Source organism: Monocercomonoides exilis (assembly GCF_001643675.1).
Source record: "Monocercomonoides exilis strain PA203 chromosome Unknown scaffold59-495361, whole genome shotgun sequence".
NCBI lineage: Eukaryota > Preaxostyla > Oxymonadida > Polymastigidae > Monocercomonoides > Monocercomonoides exilis.
The window spans coordinates 370,547-384,136 of NW_027150604.1; the positions used below are offsets into that span (position 1 = coordinate 370,547).

Sequence of the window (13,590 nt, forward strand, 5' to 3'; positions counted from 1 at the left end):
TGGGAATCAGCTCGTTTGCGGAAGACGACTTCATCTAATCAGTTTTTATTGAATTCTTCTTTGCCCCTAATAAATACACAATATTCTTCTCAGGCTTCACTGAATGAAACGGCAATTACTCCTCAACCACAGTCAAATACTCCAATTTCGTCTTTGCAATTGATTTCAACTCATCATTTATTTTCTCAACAATCAGATTCTTCTGCATCTTCAGATTCAAACTTATCTCGGGCGCGATCTTCTTCTTTCTCATCCAATGAAAATCATAGTCAAACAAAATAACAATTACTGTATTCAAATAACCACATGAAGGCCATTATCATCTTTATCATTTATTTAAATAAACATTCACCAAATTTCTCTCTCATTTCTCTCTTTTTTTTAAAAAAAGGAATAAGAATTTTTAGAATTATAAGATTTTTTCTTTTGTTTTATTTTTCAGAAAAAATTTTTTAAACTAAAACTTCATTTTCATTCTTTGTTATTTCATATCCAATAAAAATTGAAGTTGAAATGAAAATATTGCAAAATGTGAAAAAATTTAAGAAAATACAATTAGAATCTCGTTAAAAGCTAAAATGGAACATCCAAAACATGTTACAATATTCAAAGCTTGTGTATATGAAAGAGAATACATCAATAATATAAAAAGTCACATTTAAGAAAAATTGACAGAAAAAACTCAAAAATTATAAAAAATTGATCACACACATTTCTTTTTGATGATGAGCCATAATCTTTTGTTCAGTTTTCATTCAAAGTGAGTGAAAAATGCACAAAAACAAAAACTTGCGATCATTTTGTGTTGATCATAAAATTGCCCTTTTAACCAAAAAAAAGTTTAAGGGAATTCGAATTAGATGAAGCAAATTTGGATAAGTTGAAGGAAATTGGAATTGAGTGAACATATTTGAATTTATTGATTCTAACTAAAATAGGTCTTTTTTTTAAAGAAATGATAATTCATATTTTGATTTTCATTTATTCTCATAAAAAAATTTTTTTGTTCAATCACATGATGTTGTTAAAATAATATTCCCTTTGCATTGATATTTATTCAGTTGTTTAGGAATAATTTGCCTGCAAAAAATATTTTGTATATGGGTGTTTATTTTTGAAATCATATATTTTTTCGGTGTGTTGATTTTTTAAGATTGTTGATTATTCGAAAGTAATTTTCATTTCAAAAGAAAAAAAGCATAATAATTGTTTTTCACGTAAATGTTTTCGTTAAATAAAAAATTAAAATGTTTTGAATAAGCCTTTTCTCTCTTCAGTGTTTTTTTATTGTTATTCAAGATATATTTTTGCACCGAAATTTTTGAATGAAAAAAGTTATGATTACAAAAATAATCACCCATATTTTAATTTTTCAATAAAAAATTAAACTTTCAATCTTGAAATTTTTTCACTTTGAAAAAACGAAAAGTTGTCATTCGAATTTCAAACGTTATTAATTAAATCTCAAATTTTCTTATTTTGAACTATTCTTGGAGTTTAAAAAAATACCAAAAGAAAAACCAAAATTTTGGCAAAAATAATAAACTGGGCAGCTATGATAATAGTGATAATTTTTTCCATTATGATGATGTCTATCTTTACGAATGCACGAGTGTTTAAAAAATTTTTTTCTTAGAATTATGTTTGAATTTTGTTTTTGATCTTAATGAATAAGAATTTTGAATTCAGAGATGTTAATGAAAGAATTTGAAAAAATAATGAGAAAATTAATCGACAAAATCAAAGTTAAATTATGAAATAATTTCTTTCTTTGACCCAAAAAACATTCTATATTTTGCTATGTTTTATTTGACAAAAAATGAATTCGTTTAAATTTTCATGAGTGAAATTATGATGGTATTAAAAATTAATGTGTTTAATTAAATAAAATAGATCCTTTCGTTTAAATTTCCAGTGATCATAAAAATGCATTTTATCTTCAAATTAACCTCACAACTCATAAAATTTCACCATCATGTCAATAATAACATTATTAGGCATATCTTTCCGTAATAGTAATATTTGGTGAGTTGGAATGATAATTTCAAAAAAAATTGAAAATTTTATTCTCACATTAAAATTAAACAAAATGAACTTTTCAAAAAAATAAAGACACATAAAAGTGATAATTATCGAAATTTTAACATTTTCCGACGTATGGAAATTATGAAAATTCATTGTCAGAGAAAATCAATTAGTCAATGAAATGAAAAAATCATTTCAATAGTGTCACAAGTCAAAGTTTGATGTTAATGAAAGACTGAGATGTTTTTCGTTTAAAGTTATCCCTATCATGTGTTCATTGAAAAAAAAAAAAAAAAAACAAATTAATCAAACCAATATTTTTTAGTTCGAAATAAATAAATTAAAAAACAATCACACCACTCCAACAACGTTCTTGATGCAATTCATTTGTTTAACCATTTCACTTTTTCAACTATATAAATATCATATCAAACGATATTATTTGATTTCTAAAACTGATGTGAAAATGCTGATGTAATTATTTTCTTTATTGATCATTCGATCCATGAAATGACTAAGAATATCTTGGACAAATATCCAATTCGTGTGTTGATTTTCATAACATAGGAAATTATTTTTGATATCATAACTTTTTTCGGAGTGTTCATAATTATGAATATTCATTGTCATTGGTTAACTAATTATCATTCTAATGAATAATGTTTCTTTATCGTTTCAAAAGACATAATTTTTCTTAAAAAATAGCATTGTCGTCATAAAATTGATCTTTTTCTTTTCAAAGTTCGTTCACGAATATTCATAAAAAATATTCTTCCCGAAATTTTTGACAGAAAAAATTTGATTGCAAAAATAATCACCCAGATGAAAAAAAAAAACCAATAGGAACGATTTATCAGGATTTTGCAGTTTAGAAAACAGTATCGAATTTTTGGATTAGCTTTGAAAATTAGCAATTTTCATTGAAAATTTCTCACATTACCATTTGCAAGCAAAAAATTTCTAGAATTAATTGTTTCTAACATTGCACTTTTAAATTATGTCAATTTTGTAAATATAAACGTTTTTATCATAGATTTCAATTTCTCTTGTAAAATGAAATGTATAAATAATAAGTTAAGAAGAGAGAATAACAGAATTATATAAATGTTGAAAAAATGATAAATATTGTAAAAAATGAACTTTGATTGTCACTTGTTGAACGAATAATTATAAAAAACATTAATCACGAATATCTCTTGATTTAATAAATATATGTTTATGTTACCAAAATCTATATCACACTAAAAAAATTAAAAAAAGTGAATTGAATGACGTACAATAATTATAAAGTACGACATTTATTGAAATGTAAATAGTATCATGAATAATCACAATTGTCATGTTTTATGTTCATTATCTGAGTTTACACCACTTCCATTATCTTCATCATCATCATCATCTCCTTCGTCCTCTTCTCTCTCTTCATTGCTCTCATTACTATCTTCTTCTTCATCGTCTTCTTCACTCGACTCATCTTCTGTTTCTTCACTCTCTTCTTTATTCGACTCGTTTTCCTCTTTCGATTTTTGTGATCCTTTCTTTTCATTCATTTTCTTTTCTTTTTCCTCTGCTTCTTTCTCTCTCTGCATTTTTTCCAGCTCCTCCTTCAATAGATTCAACTGCTGCTGTCTGCGAACCCTTCTCTTGTAGTGCCACATCATCCTCCACCCTCCTTTCATCCACTCTTCAGCTTCTCTCACTTCACAGTGATCTCTTCCAAAACACACACTGCCTTCCTCAATTGCCAATCGCAGCAAAAACATCCCTTCGCAATAGATGGGTGACGTTGGCAGTGGAATTATTTCTGTTCCTTCACCCTCTTCACTTGATTCAGGATCTGATGATTCCTCTTCTTCTTTCTCTTCTTCCTCTTCTTTCTCATCTTTGTCGTTTCCTTCATTTTTCTTATCTTTATTCTTTTCTTTTCTTTCCTGCTTCTCCATCTCTTTCCTCTGCTTCTCCATCTTCTTCATTTCTCTCGCCTCGATTCTGTTCAACGCCTCAAAATACACTTCATCATCAGCCGGCGCATCTTCCGCTGCCATCAGCACAAGAATGCCACACATCTTCAGATCAAGCGATCTTCGGGGATAACCTCTGAAATAGATGCGCTGCACATATCTGGCAACATACCGCGCAATCGCCACAAGCACAGCAGGCGACACAAGAGGCGTGTAGAACAAGAAAGAAGCATCAGACTCATACAAGTCCAGCAGAGCAGACGCAGAAAACGCGCCATTGCCCATCCCGTCCTGCTCGTCGTCCTTCCCAAACAGCTTGGAAATGGCAAAGGCGTTGTAGCAGAGGCAGACTGAGCCATACATCGCCTGTATCATCACCTCGTGGAAGGGGTGCAGAATCGGACGAAACACTCTCACAATCGCATTCAGCGAGCTCAGTGCACGAATGAAGAAATTGGGGGGAAGATGAGACCCGTAATTGTCTGCATCAACCTCAACGTCATTTGCTCTGCAATATGCTGCTGACACTCGATTTGCCAACAGCTGAGCTCGTTTTCCTGCGAGAATAGGATGTGTGGTGGGGTGGCAGCGGCATATGAAGACTGACTGGCCTTCATTCCAAGTGCAAGAAAAAGGAGAAAGACTCTCCATAAATCGCTGGTGTTGGCGTGCCCGTTTGAGATCTTTTCGTTTTTTGCTTTCAGCTTTTCCTTCTCCTTTCTCTTCTTCATTGCCCTCTTCTTCTTCTTCTTCTTCTTCCTCCTCATTTTCATCTTCATTCTCATCATCGTCATCGTCATCATCATCTTCTCCTGACTGCTTGGACTTCTTTCTGTCCTTCTTTGGATCCAAAAACTTCATAGCTTCCTCATCCTGATAGTCCGATTTGGTTACACCCAACTTCTCTTCTTCTTTGTGTCTTTCAGCTGATGTGCACCTTTTCCCGTTGTGTGCTACAACAAAGGACTCGATATGACTCAACAATCTTTCTAACGGCTCCCACTTCTTCTTCTCTGCCTCGTCTCTCATTTCTTCATCTGCCAGCTTCTTCTCCTCTGCTTCTGACACTTTCCCTTCTCTCTTCAGAAGCTCCTCTTTCCATCTTTTCCTGTCTGCCGCTCTCCTCATCCTCTCCACAGCACGCTGGTTCCTGTTCTTCAGCTCCGCCTCAACCTGCGTGCTCTTCACCTCCCTCATCGGCGACCCACACGTCTTGCAGATGAAGCAGCTCAGCACATCATCCCATTCAGTTGGGTTCTGCAGTGCCGTGTGCAGAGGCAGAAGTCGAATCTGCTGGTCTGTTTCGCTGTCTGGATGCCGCATCGGATCAATGTCTTCATCGTCAAACTCATTCCCGTCGTCGTCATCAGCCACAGTTATTTCCTCAAGTATTTTGCTTTCATCGATTTCTTTGCCATCTTTGCTTTGGCTCTGCAACTGGGCTTTCTTTATCTCCATTCTTTTGATTTTGATCATCTCCTTTCTTCGTGCTTTCCACACATCCCTTTCAACCTCGTTCACAATCTCCTCTCCAAAATCTGCTCCCATCGGCACTTCCTCATACCCAACCATCTCAGTCAGCCCAAAATTCTCATCAAATTCTTTTTCTTCATCATCATCTTTCTCATCATCAGTCTTCTTCTGCTTTACAACTTGGCTTTCCTTGCTCTCTTGTTGCTGGTAGCTCATCAGCTGCCCCATTCTGCAGTCATCCAGAATATACCCATAACACCCACTCCACCCTCCTGCACCATCGATAAGATCATACAAATGCTCAAACCCTTCTTCGTCTTTGATTGCCGGCAGAACTTCGTTGATCTTTTTCAGCTCTTCAGCATATTTTTCCTGTTCGTCTGTTTTTGTCTCATTCTCTTTGCCTTCTTTGGCTTCATCGTGTTGTTCCTTTTCCTTCTGTGCGCGCTGCATCCTCATCGCTATTATCTCACATATCCTTTCTTCTGTCCTTCTCTGCTGGCTGGCTCTTCCCCACCGCTGCCTCATCGCACCCGACCACCCTCCTCTCTTCCTCACTCCATTTCCTGCTTTCTTCAGGATCGCCTTCACACAACGGGGACATCTGCAGCTGAAGTGGTATGTCTCCCTCAGCTCTTCCTGCCTCCTCTCCACGCACACACAAAGCTCTGAGTAGTCTACACACACTTCTTCCCCAGCACGAATTGGGCGCAGCGTGACGACTACAATCCTTCCTCTTCTGTCGTGGCAGAAGGCAGCATTTGGGCAGCACGAGTGATTGAACATAGACCCCATGTGAAACAGCCCAAATCCCGTGTCGCGAAATATTGTATGTGCATTACAGTCTGCTATTGACTGCGCTTGAATCAACAGTGGGATCAGAATTGAGTGGAGAAATGATACAGGGTATTCTGATCCACTTGCACTTGATGGATTCTTTTCTTTATTTGATTTCTTTTCTTTTTCTCGTTTATCTCTCAATTTCTTTGCGGAATTTTCTCCGTGAATCTTAGCTTCCCATTCAAAGTATAAGCGATCCATCTCTCTCTGCCACTCATCTTCTCCTAAAGTCCACACACCTTTCCATGTCTCAGGTTTGCGAAGGCAGCAGTGACGTGCAGTTCCGGCTTCTGCCAGTTTAGTATTTCCACAGATGGTGCATTTCTGCAAATGAATTCCATATTTTAACACATTTCGCATCATTCCAATCAGTTCGTCATAGCTCATGAAAGAAAGTGCCTTTTCTATGACAGGACGTTGAGATGCATCATATTCAGCAGTTAAAGAACCTTCGTGCCCAGTCAAGTCAAAAATTCGTTGAATTGGACTCAACTTATCAAATGGAGGAACAGTTGGAAAAGATTCAGAGTACAAACGCGGAAGGAATTTCTCGTTATGAATAAATACAGAAATAAGACGCATAACATGAATTGAATCACAATCAGATAAAAATTGTTCATCTCCATCAAGATATGCTCGACATTCATATTGATGCGCCATAAAATCTGCATCTCGGCATTTTGTAGAACAATAAAACAGTCTCTTACATCGCGAACAATATGAAAACCCTTGAATAATACACAAGAAACGAGTTTTTTAAACAAAACAAATAATCGTAATAATTCAAAAAATTGATTGAAAAAAAGTCAATCCATATTATTTGAAAAAAAATTGTATTCACTTTACCTTTATCAGGAAGTTTATCTGTGCAATATGAACAAAACATTGTTCGCGAAGTTTGATATAACACTGTTGTAATTGGAGGCTCATTTAATATTATTGTGTTCGTAGGTATTGGCTTAATTGCTGCAACAACCCTTCCTTTTTGTGGTGTTTCGGCAAGGCAGAAGTAAGGAATCTGTTGATCCATATAATTGTTGAAATTCTTCTTTGCCGAATGGGAATGATCATTGACGATCTGTCAAAAATAATAAATCTTTAAAATCAAAAACAGAAAAAATGCTTTATTTCCATGAGGTGTGCATTATTTGATTGATACATCATATTTTTATTATTCAAAATATTTACTGATGACACAAAAATGGATAAAAAGCACTTTTTATACAAAACCAGTAACTGAAATTATTTTTTCATTCGGGAAATCGGAATAACTCAAATACGCTGTGTTTCTTTTTAAAAAGTGTGATAACATATTTTTATCAGTTATGCTGATCGTATGCTCAATTGTATTATAATTTTATGTTTCTTTAACCCAAAGAATCCTAATTCTTTTCTGCATTATTCTTCATTCCATTGTTATGGGCTATCCAAATTTTGTTCATTTTATAAATGACAACTTCATCAAACAATACAGATAAAAAACATAATAATAATAGTAAGACGCATTGGTATTCAGATGGGACTTCCGTTCGAGTGTTAATAGTTATTATTCTGACTGGAACTTATTTTCTTGTTGAGCTTATTGTTGGCATAATAACTCATTCCATAGCACTTCTATCAGATGCGGTGCATATGCTTTCTGATTTGATATCTTTGGTTATTGGTTTTGCTTTTGTACAAATTGCAAAAAAAGGTCAAACAGGAAAAATGAGTTATGGTTGGAGTCGCTCGGAGGCATTAGGAGGGTTGATAAACTCAGCATTACTAACAATGATGGGGGCGCTAATTTTATTTGAGGCTATTTCTCGATTTGTTGGAAATCCTAAAGTTACAAACATTGTTTTACTTATTATCGTGGCAGCCATTGGTCTTTTGGTAAATGTTGTTGGGCTGATGGTTATGTCATGCGGAGGAGGTGATCCACACGGACACTCTCATGGTCATTCGCATGGACATTCACATGGCCATTCTCATTCGAATGCTACTGAAGAGGATGCCGAAGATACTCAAAAATCCCAAAGTAAAAACTTGGAAAAAGGAGAACAACAGAGCAAAGGCGATACAAAAGCAAATGCTTCAAATGCTGGAAAGAAAAAGAAAAAACAAATGGTTTGAACATTTGTTAGTATTTTATTTATTCATTTCCCCACAAATATTCAAATGCGTTTATTTAAAAATTCTATTCATTTATGCTTTTAATCACTTTTTGATTCCTTTGGTGCAAATATATACTTTTTTTTAAATGCTGTTTATTGAAACTTAAGAACATGAACATCCAAGGGATGTTTTTGCACATTATGGGCGATGCTTTGGGATCAGTTGGAGTGCTGATCAGTTCATTCATCATCAACTGGGCTTCCTTCGAATGGAGGTTCTATTTCGATCCCATATGCTCTCTTTTAGTTTGCTTTCTTATTCTGCGTGGGGCACTGCCTTTGTGCATCAGCAGCGCTCGCATCCTTCTGCTGGGTGCACCTCCAGATATCAGGCAAGAAAAAGTTATTGATCAGATTATGAAGGTTTGAAAAAATAAAAAGATAGATGATAAAAGTTTGAAAACCTTTGTTTTTATTTTTTTCTTTTTGAGGAATTTATTGAATTGGAATTGAGTTTTTACTGAAGCTATTTTTTTTAATCAAAATTTTTTAACAAATAAACATTTCTGTTGTTATTTATTTGTGTCTATTGTCTTGTTCAGTGTCCAGGTGTTGCCTCAATACACGACTTTCATCTGTGGACATTGCTGATGCAGAAGCCTGTTGCATCGATGCATCTCGTGATCGATCCTGGTTTTGATTTCATCACAGTTCAAAGTGTGCTTCTCCTTTCTCAAAGACGTTTTTCTTTATTATTTATTGGATTTTTAAACATTTGTGTTATTCATCAAATGAATTGCTTTCAGATGATGTGAAATCAGTTCTTCATAAAAATGGCGTGCATATCAGCACCATCCAACCGGAATTCGCACAAGATTCAGTATGCATTTAATATTCCGTTTTATTCATCATTAACTTCTCCATTTTTGTTCTTGAATAATCAAATAATATTTTCTATCATTTGAATCACACAAAGATTTCTGGGTGTTCAGTGCTTAAGTCTGATGAGAAGTGCCAAATATGCAAGAAGACAGAAGGACTAACAACAGACTCAGTCAAAAGACATCCAAAAGATTCATCATCTGTTTCAGCATAAGTTCACCTGCTTCAGTATATTTCTTTTATATGTGCGTGTTTCTATCATATGTAATAGTCATCCATTTCATTTTAACTGGAATTGAAGGGAATCTTTTATTGCATCATCTTTCTTTGAATTCTTCTTTTCCTTTCATTCGTTTATGTTGCCACTTCGCCTTTTCTGTGTTGAGTTGTGAAATCAACAAATATTTATGTATCATGCAAAAATTTCTCCTTTTTTATTTTTGAAAATATTATCAAAAATAAGAAAATTATGATAATGTCACAAATTCTCTTTATGTCAATAGTAACAGCTTTGTATGTGAAATTCCAATAAAATATGATTAAAATAAAAATAAATAATAAATTTAGTAATTGAAGCTTATTTCGCAAAAAGAGAGACAGTCACAAACAGAGAAGTTATAATAAAGCCATACTCTTATCTTCAAATCATCTAATTACGAAAAACATAAAAAAAAAGATTAAAAAAAAAAAAAATAGAAAAGAAAAAAGATTAGAAAAGCAACTAACGATGGATGAAAAGCAAGAGAAGTGCTTAAGATAATCCAAACATCAGACACACCATTGAAAGATGTGCCTGCGTTGCATCAATTAATTAATTAAGAAATCAAAACAAAGAAACAACAAGAAAACTCACAGAAACTCCTATCTGAAGCAACAAGAGCAAACAACAGAATTGAATACTAAAGGAACAAACAATAAGACACTCAAACACACACACATAAAAAAGAAAGAAATGAAACATGAAAATTGATGGCAATTTGAAAGGAAGATTAAGAATAACAAAGCATCAACAAAACAATACCAATCATATTTCATATTCGTTAAAAAACTTAGAAAAAGAAATAGAAAAGAAAAGAAAAGAAAAAAGAAAAGACAAAACTGTTTTTCTATTAAATTTGATATATGAAAGTGTATATATAAAGGGGAAGTCATCATTGAGGAGAAGCCATAGGAATCTTCGCAGAAGGACCAGAAAGAGGAGCATTTGTTGGGAGGATGGGAGGATAGACAGGGGCTGAATCTGGAGAGAGGCCAGATGACATAGAAGAAGAAGAGGAAGAAGTATTAGTATTAGTATTAGTAATATTAGTAGTTGAAGAAGAAGGAGTCGAAGCAGAAATAGATGAATGAGCAGAATGTTGTGTGGTAGGTGAGATCTGCTGGCATTGACTGGCAGGCACAGCAGAAGAAGAAGGCGTAGCAGCATTACCATTTGAGTTAGACACATCAGTCAGAGGCGCATGGGACAGAATGCGCAGCAGAAGAGGGGCAGTCAGCGGGTGATATGGCGGAGGCACAGGAGACGTGGCAGACGTGGCAGAAGAACCAGAAAAGGACTGATTCGCCTGCCCTTTTGAAGACAGCAGCGCATTCAGCCTGGCGCGGAGGTGCTGGTTCTCCTTCATCAGCTCAGCGACGTCGGTGGCAAAGCACTGGATGGTTGAGCTGAGCGAGGTAAGGGCTGAGAGTGGGTTGTCGTCCATCATCAGAGACGGACTCAGAATAGCTTGCCTGCCGAGGGCTGGGTTAGGATTCAGGTTCTGGTGGCTGTACGAATTGGAGGCTGGGACAGGAATTGCAGAGGAGGAGGAATAAGAAGAAGAAGAAGAGGAAGGGTTAGAAGCATTCTGGTACATGTATGAAGGAGTGGGAGCAGAAGCAGCAGAGCCGTTAGTTGTGTTTGGGTAGTTGAGGGAAGGCGAAATGTTGCCGAGCGTGGTGGAAGACGGGGAAGATGCCACAATCCGCCCCATCGGCGACATCTTCGGAGAGGACATGTCAACCGACTGGGTCACGCTGAACCGGCCGATCTTTCTTGGCTGCGAAGACAATGATTGTGACTGTGCTTGTGATTGTGCTTGTGACTGAGGCTGTGTTTGAGGTAGTCCTACCACAGGCAGCATCTGTGGCTGGAGAGGAGAGGCAGGTTTCGTCTGGCTGGAGACGCTGGGTGAGGAGCAGGTGACGAGCGAGCCGTCAGACTGGGATGAGATGGAAGAGGCAGAGGGAGTGCGGGGCGGAGGTTGGATGTTGGTGAGGCAAGGGGCTGATTGGGTGATGGGCAGGTTGGAGGAAGAGAGAAGTGACTGCTGGAGAGAAGATGAAGGTGAAGAAGAAGAAGAGGAGGAGGAAGAAGAGGAAGAGGAGGATGGAACAGGCGAAGTAGAAATCGAATGTGATGCGCCATGGTGCGTCTGTGAATGAGGTGTTTTCTGAGGAAGCTGTTGTTGCTGTTGCATGAGCGTTGGAGACTGAACATGGGGAATCACTCTCTGCGGTGAGATCGGCTGAGAAGAAGGTGTAGCAGCCGCATTAGACTCAGCAGTCATGCTCTGTGAAAGCGAAGAAGGAGGAATCTTCTCTGGCTGAGCAGACGACTCCTCGCCATGCAGTGAGTTTGTCGAGGCTGTTGCGTGTATCGAGCCGAAGGGGTTGCTCCCCCCGCCTGCTGCTTTCTCCTTCTCTGCTTCTTGTTTGATGCAGCTGAAGTCCCAGTCCCCGCTACACCCTTTCGCCGGCTGCCGCTTCTTGACAGCGTCGTCCAGCTCCTCCGACGTCATCAGCAGCGACGGCTTTCGATAAGGAGAACTCGAATCGCTCGGCTGGCTCTTACTTTTGTCGCTGCCATCACTCGCTTTCTCGCTTGCTCGGTTGCTGGCAGGAGACGACGCAGCACTCTTCCCTGCCACCTTTGCCGACTGATATTCCTTCTCTATCCGCTCAGCCTCTGCTGTCCTCCGCTGCTCCACACGCTCCTCCAGCGGCGGCAGCTCGCTCACCACCATCTCTATCAGCTGGTCCTGTGCTTTTGGATTTTTAATGAACGGATGGCTAAGCAATGTGTGTGCAGTCGGACGCTTCGTCGGATCGCGCTGGAGACACAGCGACACAAACTGGTGGAAGTCCTTCGAATAAGGCTTGGACGTGTGCCGAAGCGTCTGAAGACGCTGCTTTTCTACCTGCTGTCGCTGTCTTTCTTTCTCTTTCTCCTCTTTTCTCTTCTTCTCGGCTTCCTTCTGAATCTCTTTCTCTTCTTGCGTTTTTGCAGCATGATCATTTACATCATCATCATCTTCTTCTTCTTCATCTTCATCAGAGCTACTATCTTCTTCATCTTCGTCGTCAGATTCACCTTCTCCTCCATATCGTTCGAGTGTTGGAGGAGGCTGGCTGATAATTGCAGAAAGCACTTTCATTGGTGGATAATTCGATCTGGGAGCAGTTCCCTTCGCTAGCTCGATAGCAGTGATCCCCAATGACCATATATCTGCTTTGAAATCGTATCCCTTCTGAGACATTTCCACCACTTCCGGAGCCATCCAACACGGAGTCCCGACAAATGTACCTCTTCTATCAAGACGTTCACCATGTTCAATCAAAAATGCACTGACACCAAAATCCCCAAGGAAGACATGACCATTTCTATCAAGAAGAATATTTGCAGCTTTAACATCACGATGAATTTGCCCATGATTGTGAATATAATCAAGTGCTTGAAGAACATGGCGTAGAATAACAGAAATAACTTTTTCAGAAAATCCACTTTTAAATTTGCAACGCATAACGTCCAGACACGATCCTAAACAAATTGTGTTTTAAATAAAAATTACTCCATCGATTAAATTACAGAAAAAAGAAAAATTTACCTTCTAAAAGAGGGAGCACGAGCCAAAGAGACGTTTGATGAACGAAAGATATAAGAATATGATTTATATTTTCATGAGCTGTTTGTGCTAATATTTTCACTTCTTTCTGTGAATAAAAAAATTATGATTTCAATTAATTGAAGAAAACAAGGCAAATAAAAAAACAGAATCATATTAAAATTAGACATAATTGAAGTGGATAATTTTGCACACAAGTGATTCATCGATTGATCCTGTTATACGTTCTAAGTCCAAAATTTTTACAGCTACATATTTTTTTAATGGAATACACAAAGCTTTATACACAGTCGCTGTAGCTCCGTGGCCAATTTCACAAATTATAGAATAACACGACACATCTGACGGATAAGGAGGTGGTTCAGCATCTGAAGTACGAGCGCTCATAGAATGTGATCAATCTTTGTTTATAACAAATAATGTTTGCGA

General features: G+C 37.0%; 3 protein-coding genes across 3 annotated transcripts; 1 reads left to right on the plus strand and 2 right to left on the minus strand.

Annotated features, from left to right (window-relative positions):
* Positions 1-2,997: 2,997 nt before the first annotated feature.
* MONOS_837 (uncharacterized protein) lies at positions 2,998-7,355 on the minus strand. Its single transcript, XM_067878776.1, has 2 exons — positions 7,146-7,355; positions 2,998-7,027 (listed from the first exon to the last, which is right to left on the minus strand). Exons 1-2 carry the CDS (start codon positions 7,327-7,329, stop codon positions 3,363-3,365), a joined length of 3,849 nt encoding a protein of 1,282 aa, XP_067719795.1. The 5' UTR covers positions 7,330-7,355; the 3' UTR covers positions 2,998-3,362.
* Positions 7,356-7,391: 36 nt separating this feature from the next.
* On the plus strand, positions 7,392-9,491 carry MONOS_836 (putative Zinc/cadmium resistance protein; the record flags this gene model as incomplete). Its single annotated transcript, XM_067878765.1, has 7 exons — positions 7,392-7,436; positions 7,513-7,599; positions 7,678-8,408; positions 8,564-8,818; positions 8,998-9,112; positions 9,202-9,275; positions 9,372-9,491. Exons 3-7 carry the CDS (start codon positions 7,749-7,751, stop codon positions 9,489-9,491), a joined length of 1,224 nt encoding a protein of 407 aa, XP_067719796.1. The 5' UTR covers positions 7,392-7,436; positions 7,513-7,599; positions 7,678-7,748.
* A 258-nt stretch (positions 9,492-9,749) lies between these two features.
* On the minus strand, positions 9,750-13,548 carry MONOS_835 (putative STE/STE20/FRAY protein kinase; the record flags this gene model as incomplete). The annotated part of the gene is made up of 3 exons (XM_067878754.1): positions 9,750-13,076; positions 13,144-13,249; positions 13,357-13,548. The coding sequence occupies 3 exons, from the start codon at positions 13,546-13,548 to the stop codon at positions 10,429-10,431; spliced, it is 2,946 nt and encodes a 981-aa protein (XP_067719797.1). The 3' UTR covers positions 9,750-10,428.
* Between the last annotated feature and the right edge of the window lie 42 nt (positions 13,549-13,590).